Source organism: Citrus clementina, unplaced genomic scaffold, assembly GCF_000493195.1.
Source record: "Citrus clementina cultivar Clemenules unplaced genomic scaffold, Citrus_clementina_v1.0 scaffold_7, whole genome shotgun sequence".
Classification (NCBI taxonomy): domain Eukaryota; kingdom Viridiplantae; phylum Streptophyta; class Magnoliopsida; order Sapindales; family Rutaceae; genus Citrus; species Citrus x clementina.
In genome coordinates, this window is record NW_006262075.1 from 7632369 (window position 1) to 7645441 (window position 13073).

The following is a 13073-nucleotide window of genomic DNA, read 5'->3' on the forward strand; positions in this document are numbered from 1 at the left end:
TTAAAAATTGTTTAATTATCAAGCGATAATATGTTATTTTATGCTTATGTTATAATTTATATTTGTGTTTATGTAATATATTATGAATTATTAATTATGTTTTCAATATATTTAATTATGTGTATTTTTATGTGTTTATTAGGAAAAATATTAATTTCACGTACTTCAAGGCTCCAAACAGATAAACGGAGGTCAAATTTGGATTCCGGAGGTCCGAAAACCTTAAGATCAGTCAAGATCGGATTAAAATTGGGCTTGTATAAAAAAAGTTGACTTTTCTTGTTAACCGAGCACTGATTGGATGATGAAATGAGCTTACAATAGATATGAGTGCATGGGATAGCTGGCAATCTTGACCAAATCTCAACCGTTCATGATTCAATGGCCATGATTGTGCCACGTGGCAATGGTTGGTGAAGCAAGTTGGAGGATCCGAATCTTTGTATTTGGGTCGACCCGATCCACCCATTAACCCGCCAAATCTCAACCGTTCTTTGGGCAAATCGGACGAGTCAAATGATGCCATGTGTGATGTTGACTTTTGAAGTTTGACCAGCCATTGGATCTTGATCTAAGGGTTGTGAGGAGCACATGCATGAAGCCTATGATGGACCGCAAAGCACTAGATTATGAATTTATTTTTTCTATAAATAGAGCCTCATTTTTATGTTTTAATGATCTCTCTACAACTCTCTTCTTCTCAAATTCTCTCCATCTCCTTGTAATCTTGATTTTCAGGTGTGTTTTTAATATTTTGTATAATTATTATCATTAATAAAATTAGTTTTATTTCCAATTTTAGTTGTTTTTATTCCTTTTAATTATAAGTAATTCAATTTTACTACTTTTTATTTTAATTATGCTTAACTAAATAATATTAATTAGGGGAAGGTGAAACTCTTAGGAAATAAATATGATTTAATCAAATTCTATTTTTAATTTTATAAATTAAATTATTTTCTATTTAATTTTATACATGTTTTATATTTTGAAAATTTGATTTATTGTAGACAAACAAATGAATTTGGCACAATAAATTCTTAAGATCTTAATATAAGGCATGGTGAAATGGTATTTTGACTTATTGAAGACAAATTAAATTTTGGCACAATAAATACTTAATCCATCATAAAATTAAAGGGAAAATAATAATAATTTGTATAATTAATATTTTGGGTAATAAATCTAAAACAAATTGGCAAAAAGAATTTAGTAAGTTTTATTTATTTCTAAGAGTGGATCCATAACCCTAACTAGTTCAATTCCATAGTTTCATTTAAATTAAGTTGTTTATATTCAAGTTTTAATTTCAATTTTTAGATAAAATAAAATAAACTAATTAAATCTTTTCTCTGTGGATCGACCTCGGACTCACCGAGTTATAATACAACAAAACACTCTTATACTTGGGAGTTAAAATTTACTTTTAAGTTGTGTCAGGTGGCATAGCCGTGATGGTGAAATTTTTGTTATAAAAAATTTGGGATGAAGTTTAGTAGACCAAAAATTAATTTTCGAGTTGGACTATTAGCATTTTTTTTTTAATTTCATTAAATTCTTATTTTATTATAATTACATATAAGGATAAATATAAATAAAATTGATACTACTTATATTTTTAGTCTCTCACTTAAATTTATTTTATTTGTACAATATATTATATTTTTTTCTCTCTTCTCAATCTATATAATTGATTCTTGCACAAACTTAAAATATTGATCTTTTTTTTATATTAATCATTTTTTATTTTTAGGAAGTTTTTTTTTTTATTGAGAAAGAAAGCTTGAATAGAATAATAGAGATATCAAGATTTAAATAAAATAATACTGTAAAAAAAAATTAACTGTGAGAAAGTTACACAAAATAAAAGTTTTACAAATGAAAAGAGTCTTTTTTAGGGGGAAAAAAAAGGGAAAAGTATTTTTGACATTACGTGGAAGATTTTGTAGAGGTGGCCGCAGATCAACTCTTAATTCTCTCTCGAAATGAATTTCTCTTGAACAACATTAAAGTGAGAAATTGGCAACTATTAATTAAGAATATACAAATTATAAATGAGTTAATCTCAATATCATCACTATTTAAACACGTGCCTTCTTTCCCAAAAACTATGAGATAGAGACAGATTGATTGGTCAAGTTATGGATGGCTCAGGGTTATCTTAAGCTGGAGGGAAGGGAAGATATGGAGTTAAGAGGAGAAAAGTACTTTAGAAACTTAGCCTCATGCTCTTTATTCCCAGATTTTCAAAGAAATGAGTTTGATGGTAAAATAATAAGGTGCCAGATGCACTCCATAGTGCATGATTTTGCTCAGTGTCTTACAGAAAGTGATAGTTTGAATGCAGAGGTCAAGGATTCTGATTACAAGTGTCACTTAAGAGTCTTCTCATGAAAAAATTCAGAATTTAATGATAATGTTTGAAAGTGATGACCTCTTTCCTATTTTAGTTTACACTCAAAAGAAACCGCGGAGCCTTGTGGTTGAGCGTGAAGGGTATTTCATCAAGGGCATAGTTCTGTCTGAGGTGTTTGATCAGTTGACGTGTCTGAGGACACTGGATTTGAGTAACCATGATAGTGTTTGGTGTAAAGTGATTGAAGTGGTTCCCAGAGGAATAAAAGGATTAATACATTTAAGGTACCTTAACTAGTCTAACAACAAAAAGATAAAAGATTGCCTGAGATGTTGTGCAAGTTGTATAATTTACAAACCTTGGAGCTCAGTTGGCGTAGCAGTCTCAGAAATTTGCCTCAAGGGATGGGGAAGTTGATCAAGCTGAGGCATGGAGAAAATGTTGGGACTCCACTTAGCTACATGCCAAAGGGAATTGAAAGATGCAGTTAGATTTTGGACACTAAGTGAATTCATTGTCGGTGGTGGAACTGATGATAAAAGCTAGTAAACTTGAATGTCTAAAAAGCCTGATCCATCTTCTAGGGATCTCTTACGATAAAAAAATGCTGGGAAATGTGAATTAGGATGAGATTTGCAAAGCAGAACTTTCGGAGATGGAAAATCTCCTTGCTGTGTGTATAAGTTTCGATAATAATGATAAAAAGGGAGGAAGAATAAGGATAATGAAGACCGTCTTGAGGGCTTACAGTTGCCTCAAAATCTTGAGACCTTAAACATTTTTTACCATAGAGGTAACAGGATTTCTCGCCTGAGAATAATGTTGTTATCTAAGTTGCAGTCTATGGCATTAGATTGGTGCATGAACTTAGTGCAATTGCCTCCTTTGGGAGAATTGGCAGCCCTTGAGTCACTGATTACAAGAAGGATGAAGAACTTGTAAAAGGTGGGGAATGAATTTTTGGGAACAGATCAAAGTCGTGGGAAACCATTTGTTGCTTTTTCTAAATTGAATTGACTTGTTTTTCAGAAAATGAAAGTATGGAAAGAGTCGAAATATAAATCGATGAAGAGGGCATCATTATGTAATCATGCCAAGTCTTCATTCATTAACAATTGGATTCTGCCCCAAATTAGAGACACTTCCGGATGACCACTGTCCTTGAACACTATATTTGAAGATCATTTCATGTCCTGTGTTGGAAAATTGTTATAAAAAGGGAACAGCAGAGAGGCAAAAGAACTCTCGTATCAAGATTTCTTATGCAGTTGAACTGCAACAGACACACAAGTAACACTTCTCCTTGTTTTTACATAGTTTGATTTTTAGAATTCGTTTTTGGTTTGTCATGATCCTGTAATCTTTTGTCGTATATAAAATAGATATGCAACCACCTGCATTTGTAAAAGAGATGTTAATTTAAGGTATTGTTCTCTTCACTTAGAAATTATCGATGACATCACTGGATAATTTGATCTTATTGGTTTTGTTTTCCAGGAGAATGGTGTGAGAAGCATACTGGAGAGGAATCAAAAGTTATATCTCGTGCCACATTTCAGATATCAAATATTTGGTAAGTTAATCTCTTCAACTCACACATATCACATTCCTGGTCTTGGTTTTCAGAATGTAGAACTGGCTACTAGGCACAGCAACTAATCAATAGAATTGTAAAATTATATCTCAGTGCAGAGCAATTACTTCAAAGTCTCCAAAGATGATGGGGGCTGAGACAGAACCTTCCCCTTTGAAACAGAAAGAAAACGTTATCTTAAAGCTTTTGCTTATAGTTATGTTACAGTTTAAACTCCTTTACTACTTCATAATCATTATTCTTCAATCTTGAGGTGTTTCTCAGAGTGTAATACAACTTTCAAAAAATGGAGATTGCATTGAAGTCAGAAAGGGTGCGAAAGGCCGTCGAGGGAAGAAAGTTGATAGGACGCTTTGGATGGGCTATTGCTAAACCTCGAATAGTATGATATTGACTGCTTTAAACAAAGGTCAGGTTATTTTTTTTCTTCTTCAGTTCTCGTCAAGAGGCATCATACTATTTAAGAAATGAATTTGTATATGTAGTCTAGCATTGCTTTTAAAGCAGGCAATGCAGGACATTGACTTCCAATCCTTATCATCCTTGATATTTCCAAATCTTGAATCATGTATTGAAGCTCTGCAAGGAAAAGGAATTGGATCATTCCAAGTTACCAGTTGCAGGATGATGGCAGATCCGATTACAAGATATCAGGGAATAGAGGCTGGATTGCCTAATTCTAAATGATATTAATGAATCATGACCCTTTGTTCTGTCACTTGGTTTCCGGAACTAGCCACTAGAAATATTTTCGTTGCTCTTTTTATGTCTGTCTTTCACAGCGAAGGTAGAAGATTGAAGCACAAGAGGGTGATTGATATGCTGTTAACTTTTGTCTTTGTACAATATACCAAAACAATTTATTTTAATGTAGCAACTGGTAAGTCCTTTTATTTTCATGTTATTCAGCAACGGATGCTTTTTGTTCCTCTGTGGCCTCTTTTGCATTCGATACAATATACATAAGTTCGACGAAGGGTTCCACTAAACTTCATTTTTCTGTGATGCTCACATAATTTTGGATATGGGAGCAGGAGTTGAAGCCACCAATTCAGACTGAAACGTTGAGCCAAATTTTACCAAAATTTCACTTTGTTTGATGCATTTGCATATTAGGCACTTTAGGTCCGTGGCCTTTTGCTAGCTTGTCCTAGATGGTGCAAGGAAACAGAGTCACAAAATCAATCGACAAAAGAATGTTATAAACCATAAAAATACTTCAAATTTAATTAGTTTAAATGATTGCTCATGGTTTAATTCATCCATACATTTAGACATTTCTGCAACAGAAAATAATATTACAGCATCGAATGGATTCTCTCATGCTCAGTTCTCACATGGTTCCTGGTAATATGTTTCACACTAGGACAGCCAGTAAGGGCCATGGTCAACTCAAACTCATCCTTCAGCATTTCAATGACGCGTCTCACCCCATATTCCCCTTTTGCAGCAAGGCCGTAGACTACAGGCCTTCCAATCTGGAGTAACATATGACATACATTTGTTTAGTAATCAAATAAGGAGCCGAACAAAAGTAGTACTGCAGCTGAAATAAATTTCTATGTTACTTTTGTGTCCCTGGAATCAACTGTTAACAAAAGAGAAAAGAAAGGTGGCTCCAGAGTCTCACCACTGAAATTCAAAAACTTAAGGGTGAAGTTGTGAAAAGCTTACAAGTACAGCTTGTGCACCGAGGGCCAATGCCTTGAAAACATCTGTTCCTCGCCGCACTCCTCCATCCATAAGAATTGGAACTCTTCCTTTAACGGCATGAACCACCTGCAAGCCCAGGGTTCACAAGTATAAAATGTATTGGTTACGATTTCCTTGGTAAAATCTATTGTGTAACCCAAAGTTGTCAGTGGACACATATCTTATTCCAAAATGCTGGTCATTTCTACATCGAGCTAGTTAGATCGAAAAATGTATTGTTACAAGATCTCCATCATTAATACATGAAACGGCAAGTTCCATTGTCTACATGTCAGAAAACTAGCAAAAACTACATGCATTAGCATTGTTATGATCACCCAATAGATTTGCGTCTCCTGTTTCCTAATTCATATGCCTTAAATTAAAACTCAGAATATTAATTAGGAGAATTATGTCATCCTTAATAATATGATATTTCTCAACCTTTCAAGTTAAATACAATGGCAGCAGCAATGTTGTCAGTTTGGATTCCCTTTTACAGTCTTAAAAAAATTTTAGAATGCATTCTACTAATCAACATTAATCAAAATAAACTGACACATATTTGTAATCAATTCAATACTCACAATTATTTACGTACTTGTAAAAGTGAAGTAAGTTTAGATCTATATACAAATCTAGATCATATTGTCTGCAGTTTAGAATGCTAAAAGTGGTGTGAAATTTATAGTCACCTCTTCCAGAGCAGAAATAGTGGCAGGACTATAATCTAACTGTCGAGCTCCGTGATTGGAGACAATAATCCCAGCAACACCTACTTCCACAGCTTTTATTGCTGAAAATTTTAGAAACCAAGCAATTAACAAATCTTCAATTAGGAACTCACAAAAAAAAATGAAAATATTTCTGATGAAATTCATAAAAGAGATAGATAGTGACGTGAGGAGAGAATATTTAACAAGAATATTTTCATTTGGATGATTGGCATCTCCAATTCTACAAAGTTTAATTCTAAGTCTCTAATCCCACTACCGAATCACTGCATAAATGAACCTCTGGCTTAGAGACTCACAGTGTATAAATGGAAAAGAATCCTCTTTTAGTCTAAGGCTAAATGGAAAACAAAACAAAGCAATACTCATATCATCAGATGGAGCTTTGATCTTACCATCTTCACGAGTAAGTATCCCCTTGATCAAAATTGGTAACTTTGTAATAGATCTTAGCCATTCTAAATCCTGCAGAAGCATATGATATTCTTCAGACTCAAAACTTTACAGAGAGTATTGAAATCAATAGCCAACTCAAAACTTTGCAGAAGCATTTGTTCTAAGTAGCTGAATAATACACACTTATTTTTTCTTGATATATTTACAGCCTGGACAGATTTTTTCTTGATATACAAAAGGTGAAGACTTCACTGATCTCTACCTTCCAACTTAAAGAAGCATCCATGGTCTCCTTGGCATAAGCTTCTAAATTCGAACCTGTATCCTGCAAAAAGTGTAATCCATTAAGTTAAAGTAAAGGATTATAGATATAGTCTATGAGTTTAAACAAGCAGTAAAAGTAAATGCCGGCTGAGAACCAGAAATATCAAAAAATAAATAAGTGAAACTGTAACACTCACAGAGCTGACTTTGGTTGATAAGAGGCCTTCCAAATTCTTCAACTGCGGTGTAATCATTCTGCAGATGTTGTTGAGTGAGATTCAAAAGACAATGTTTACTGTACCCAAATAAAAGGTAAAGGGCACTATATATTTCTTTTGATGTCACAATACAAACATTTGTGTCATATCACTATCCTAAAAGGTTTTTTTAACCAAAGTTTCAATTCAATTATATGTGGTAGTACTTGGAATATATAGAACCAAAGATAAAAAAGATGATAATTCACTTGTTCTTTATATCTGCCTCCCTTCTACCAAGTCTTGGAGTATCAGCAGTTAGGACAAGAGCCTTAAAACCATTCCTTTCAGCTCTCTGCACTAGAGTAGCTGCTATATCTCGTTTCTTGAATACCTATTCACAAAAAGGACGCCATAGTGTGGTTCAAACCCTTTAAGTAACATTATAAGAAAGAAGAAAATAGTTGTTGCTCAAAAAAATGAGCAGTTTCCTAATAAGAATAGGAGGGGAAAATAAAAAATAAAAAAGGAAAAAGAAAAAAGAAAGAGCCCAAGACAAGCCAACTACATATAATTGATAGAAGCGAACAGCATTGCAGCTGGCCGCAACCTCCTCTATGGAGCAGCTAGATGTGAAGGATAAAACCATTATGGTGTTACATGAAGCTGCTGCTCTGGCTGTGGCTACCTCTCCTGGAATATATACAAACACTTAATGTTAGAATTTGTACAAAATCTTCATGATGTACATCTTGAAGAAGGAATAAGACCTTCAGGGTTTGCAAGCTTATGCAAAGCCGTTGGAGCAATGATAATGGGAGCCGAGATTTTGTAATCAAGTATAGTAGTCGATAAATCTATTCTGCTGACATCGACAAGAATTCTTGGCCGAAACCTGAGAGATATAATAAAAATCCATTTGAAAGTTCTGAATCTAGTTCTAAGATACTCATTGAAACTCATTTGTCTTACGTAATTCTATGAAAGGCTTCCACATTCTCTTTTAGGGTATGTTCATCTTCTGCTCCACCAGCGTAGAAATCATAATACATTTTTGGAAGGGCCAGCCTTGCCAATTCTTGGAACTCATTCAAATTAACAGGTTCAGCTGCCATTTGAAACCTGCAAACGTGGACATTAATCAACTTTTCAAGTAAATCAATCCCAGATGCTACATACTGCATGCATAAATCAGAATAATTCATTTCAAGAAACTTAAAGCAGCATTTGGATATAGCAAGAAAATCCTGTAATAGGTGACACTTCTCTTCGGAAGTGAACAAATCATATGCCAACATTGCATAGCCCCCCCCCCCCCCAAAAAAAAAACAAAAAAAGAAAAAGAAAAACGGTTCTCAGGATCATTCTATAACACACAACACTTGTTTTAAATTATAACGGAAATATTGTTTTCTTTCTGTAAATTTTCAGTGTACGGTGTTCTCGTCATACCGTCAAGAAATATACCGTATACAATAAAGTAACATTTAAGCGCTTTCTTATCTGTCAATGATCCATTATACATGTAATTTCTAAGATACATACAGACATACATACACACTAGCACATGATAACAGCTAAATAATGCTTCACATCTATCAAAATCAGTAAGATCACCATGATCCAATATAGCATTTCACGTACTTAAGCTCACAGGCAAGTTCATCATGATCAAAACATGCTTACGAATCACGACATCAGAAAAAAAAACTTCCTGAAAGAGAGAGAATAAAGATACCGATTCGAATAACTATTAATCAAACTTAAACAATAGAATTTTGTAAAGAAATGAACCCGAATGACTAAAAATTTCAACTGATGAAGGTCGATCGTGAAGCAGATTACAACAGTGAGTCGGGGGCAGAGTCAAAGTCAAGAAGCATATAAAGGATTAGTATTACTTATTTGTCATTTGACGTGTTTCCTACAATTATAGTCTTGTCAACTTCTATCATTTTTCAGAATTTTGTTGTTTTCTTGGGCTTGCACGGTGGATACAGGCTCCGTATATTCCTTACGTTTTTATTATTTTTACTTCCTCTTCTTGGATTGTACCATCACTTGCCTTCTCTCTATATATATATAAGGACAAAAATAAAATGAAGTGAGAATCAAGATTAATTTTAGTTACCATAGATAAAGCGTTTGATTTTAAATATTTTTATTTTACAAAATTTAGAAATTTAACAAAAAATCTTTATATCCATTCTTTTGTTGAAACAGGCAGTCATGTTCACACGAAAACTGACTGCCATTGGGCTTACTGTCTAGAGTCCAGACAGTAAGAACTGGGCCTATTGTAGGATGGCCCAAATAGAACAAAACGCATACAATGAGCAAAAATCAAAGCATTCAACATTGTAACATCTATATGTTTTTGCATATTCAGTTTCCACGCCTTTCAGACTGTCTAGGCAGCCCGTGATGCCACCTGTACTCGCGTCTTTGATCACCATTGTCTCTCTGTTCATGCAAGAATTTGCAGTTGTCTCCAAAATAGCATCTTCCCTTAGGATAATATGGGCGGAGCTGTTGTTTCATGCAGCTTTGTTCCTGAGGTGGACATGTTGGAGGATGATGGTTAATGCTTTTCAATCGCTGTCTATTGATTGGAGCCTCCCTAATGCTGCTGAGCTTAACAATAGGATCTTGAGGAACCTGTGTCTGGCAATTATTCTGCATTACTGCCAATTCCTGCTCTACCAATTGTGAAAGCAGCTTTGCTGCTTTTTTGGAATCAGCAGAAAGCTGAGGTTGAGCTGCCACCTTCCTATGATCGACTGATAAGCTTGGTTTTTGAGGTTGAACTGATAACTGCTGAGGTCCATTCTTCATTTGATTAGAGTCCATATTTAAGGCTAGCTGTTGTTGAGACAGAATCTCCACTTTTTCTGTTACAGTTAAATTCATTTGAGACTGGCAACTTTTTGGAACCTGATTTATGGACATCCTGAAGAACAAACAACGTAAGCATGTAAATCTTAAAATAACATGATTTATGGACATCTTAAAATAACATGGTTGAGTTTCTTCATTTTTATGTGAAATTATACCTATTTGCTTTCAGCAATTTCCTCTTTTCCTTTCCATGGATCCGTATTTCTCTATTAGACCTTGCAATAAAACCCCTTGAGTGCTTCTCCATCAAAACCTTGTGTCTCTCCCCTTCGTCTTCCCATCTCTGACAGCAACAATATGGGCAAAGCTGGGTTAATATTTAAGGATCCACAGATAATAGGAAGAAGAAACTTCAGCTCTGTGCAAACCTGTCTCAAGGTCTTCAGACGATAAAGGTTTCGACCTTTAATTAGGAGAGGACGAAGTGGAGGGAGTGGCTTCTCCCCTTTGCTCCAAAGTACCTCTATCTGAAAGATTAGCCAAAAACAGCACTTTAATCACAATAATTATTTTGACGGAATTTAAAATACAGCATCTGCCTGTTCAAAATTTACTCCTAGAAAATTTATCTCAATTGTAGGTGAACCAACTAGAGAAATTCCATCCATCAAATTTGCTTGAAATGATCATACCGCAAAATCAAGAAATATCATTACCCTAATGCATAAACCCAGATAACTGAACAGATTTAAGACATGACAGGGCAAGAATAGTCATAGATTTTCTATGATTAATGGCTTTCCAATAAACTCCCAAAGTCCAAATTATATAGGGCTTATGACTCACTGTAAATGTATGTTGTTGCTTGGCTGCTCCATAGCTTTCTTTCATAATGCGGCCAGCAACAATCCTTTTGCCACATGGGGGACCACTTGCACTACAAGCTGCTATGTTAAACCTAATTAATGATGTAGAAATAAGGTAAGAACAAAACACTCAACGGTTGCAAAACAACTTTGAGAAAAGAGCACAGTGATACTAGCAAATCTAAAGTATTTGCTGTCATTGTTACATTTGTAAATCAAATAATGTATTGACAGAATTAGTATTCTTTGGCAGATATTGGAGGTTAAATGCCAGTTTCATTGAACTTGTATTTTCGGCACATAAACATAGAGTCATTGACCACTAGCTTACGTTTTGTAAACATTCTGTTCAAACATAACAACGTCGCCTGTGCAAGCATCACCTGCATTTAATCGGTAAGTATTAGGGTAATGAGTACAAACACAAAAATAAAAGTAGGGTTACTAGAACTACACTATACTAGTATCAGGGGGGAAGGCTGGAAGAGGTGTGTGTATTCTATTCTAATGCATTATAAGTAAATCAACCAACAAGTGTTACAATGAACTGACATTTTTTTCAGACCTGTAAATCTAGAAAATTAATGAATCAAATTTGTACCTTTACAGTCCAGTACAAAGCTAAAGATTGGCTACCTTCTCTCTCCACCACCATTTGAGATTCTGAAAAGTATCAAAAGATTAAAAAAAGGAAATCAAAGTGTTATAGGTCGTAAGTGAAATTATTAGTTCACAAAAAAAGTTGAAATTACTCTAGATGCTCCTTTATACGCTGAATAAGTGTGGGTTTATTGCCCGTCAATCTCAATCCATTGTTCCTCAAATAAACTTTACATTGCTCCACTTTCAATTTCTCTTGCTGCCCGGCTGCCACCAAAATTTGAAAGCAGCCAAAAACACTAAAAACCCAGTTAAGTGATCATTAAAGTTTGCAGATTTATAATGCATGAACAATGGAATCCTGTTTAAACTAATCATGTATTTGTCCAAAATTCAAATTTTTGTTAAAGCAATATCCTTACCCATTACAAAAGTTCTGATTTTTACTTGCAACAAATAAAAAAATATACCTTCAATGATCTTCTGGATTACTTTTTCTTCAATTTCATCAACACCCACATCCAAATCTTTGCCAATGCTAGACATGAAAAAATAAATAAAAAAAGAAAAGAAAATCTATTATTAGAACAAGGCCAAGATAAAAAGGGAAAAAATTTTATCTTTATTTAAATATCGTTGAAATAAAAATCTAACCGAGACTTGGACTTTTTCCCAATTGAGAGCTTTGAGAAGGTGGCATGGGTGTCCTCAAGAGGGCTGTAACTCGGGTCTAAATCCGAATCATAACCCGGGTCGGACCCTCCACTGTCGGTGCTGTATTCATCATCTCCTTCTTCGATGAATATTACTTGCTCAGACTCAGGAGCTGCCATTGACGCGCTACTCTTTTGCTTTCTTCTGGTTTTATTGATTCATATTTTTCTTCCGCAGAAACCTTTTAAGGTAAAAACCGTAACAACTTGCTTTCGCTTTTGAAATCGAATTGCCAGAATGAAAGGAAATTTTCGACCAAAAACAAAAGTAAATATGGCCGTTGAGGATTTGAAATTTTTTGGAGCTTGTGCAGAATGGATCAATTATATAATTAAATCGTTATGGCGGATTATTTTCATTGATTAGGATTTTTTAATTATTTAATTAACGATGCTACTTCGATTAAAAAAAAATTGCATTACAAAGTTTTGACAAGAAAATAGAAATATTAAAATATTTTCATTGATTAGTATTGCAAGTTACTCACAATTACTTCGACATTACTAACTTCACTCGGGCACAGTTCGAATGAGCCGGAGTGCACCTGGTGCCTATGGTCATTGGAGAAATCGTTAGAAATTTAGATTTAATATTGATTTCTCCGTCTTTATCTTCTAATAATTTTTTTTTGTCACACTGTATTTATAATTTGAGTGTCTAAATTATATAATTGTATTAGAGTTATTCTTTAGTGTAAACTTGCTTATCAAAATATGAATATTAACGTCGGTGTTGTAAAAAGATTTTATAATATTATATTATCAAAATCTATTACAATATTTTAAAGCATTAAGTGGGGAAGGAACACGTGGACGACAAATT

The 13073-nt window shown here is 34.1% G+C and overlaps 2 protein-coding genes across 6 annotated transcripts; both read right to left on the minus strand.

Annotated features, from left to right (window-relative positions):
- Positions 1-5166: 5166 nt before the first annotated feature.
- On the minus strand, positions 5167-9179 carry LOC18036724 (peroxisomal (S)-2-hydroxy-acid oxidase GLO4). Of its 4 annotated transcripts, none has more exons than XM_024180026.1 (11): positions 8972-9179; positions 8206-8355; positions 8004-8128; positions 7802-7926; positions 7503-7627; positions 7234-7291; positions 7035-7097; positions 6772-6841; positions 6338-6438; positions 5625-5729; positions 5167-5428 (listed from the first exon to the last, which is right to left on the minus strand). In XM_024180026.1, exons 2-11 carry the CDS (start codon positions 8346-8348, stop codon positions 5249-5251), a joined length of 1095 nt encoding a protein of 364 aa, XP_024035794.1. In that variant the 5' UTR covers positions 8349-8355; positions 8972-9179; the 3' UTR covers positions 5167-5248. The 4 variants fall into 4 exon arrangements, with proteins under 4 accessions (XP_024035794.1, XP_006426743.1, XP_024035795.1 ...); XM_006426680.2 differs by having other exon boundaries at positions 9028-9178; XM_024180027.1 differs by lacking the exon at positions 8972-9179 and adding an exon at positions 8878-8964.
- Positions 9180-9528: 349 nt separating this feature from the next.
- On the minus strand, positions 9529-12070 carry LOC18036488 (zinc finger CCCH domain-containing protein 62). Of its 2 annotated transcripts, XM_024180030.1 has the most exons (8): positions 12008-12070; positions 11690-11836; positions 11539-11600; positions 11269-11320; positions 10918-11015; positions 10500-10598; positions 10287-10414; positions 9529-10183 (listed from the first exon to the last, which is right to left on the minus strand). In XM_024180030.1, exons 3-8 carry the CDS (start codon positions 11590-11592, stop codon positions 9619-9621), a joined length of 996 nt encoding a protein of 331 aa, XP_024035798.1. In that variant the 5' UTR covers positions 11593-11600; positions 11690-11836; positions 12008-12070; the 3' UTR covers positions 9529-9618. The 2 variants fall into 2 exon arrangements, with proteins under 2 accessions (XP_024035798.1, XP_024035799.1); XM_024180031.1 differs by lacking the exons at positions 11690-11836; positions 12008-12070 and having other exon boundaries at positions 10918-11029; positions 11539-11597.
- Positions 12071-13073: the final 1003 nt, after the last annotated feature.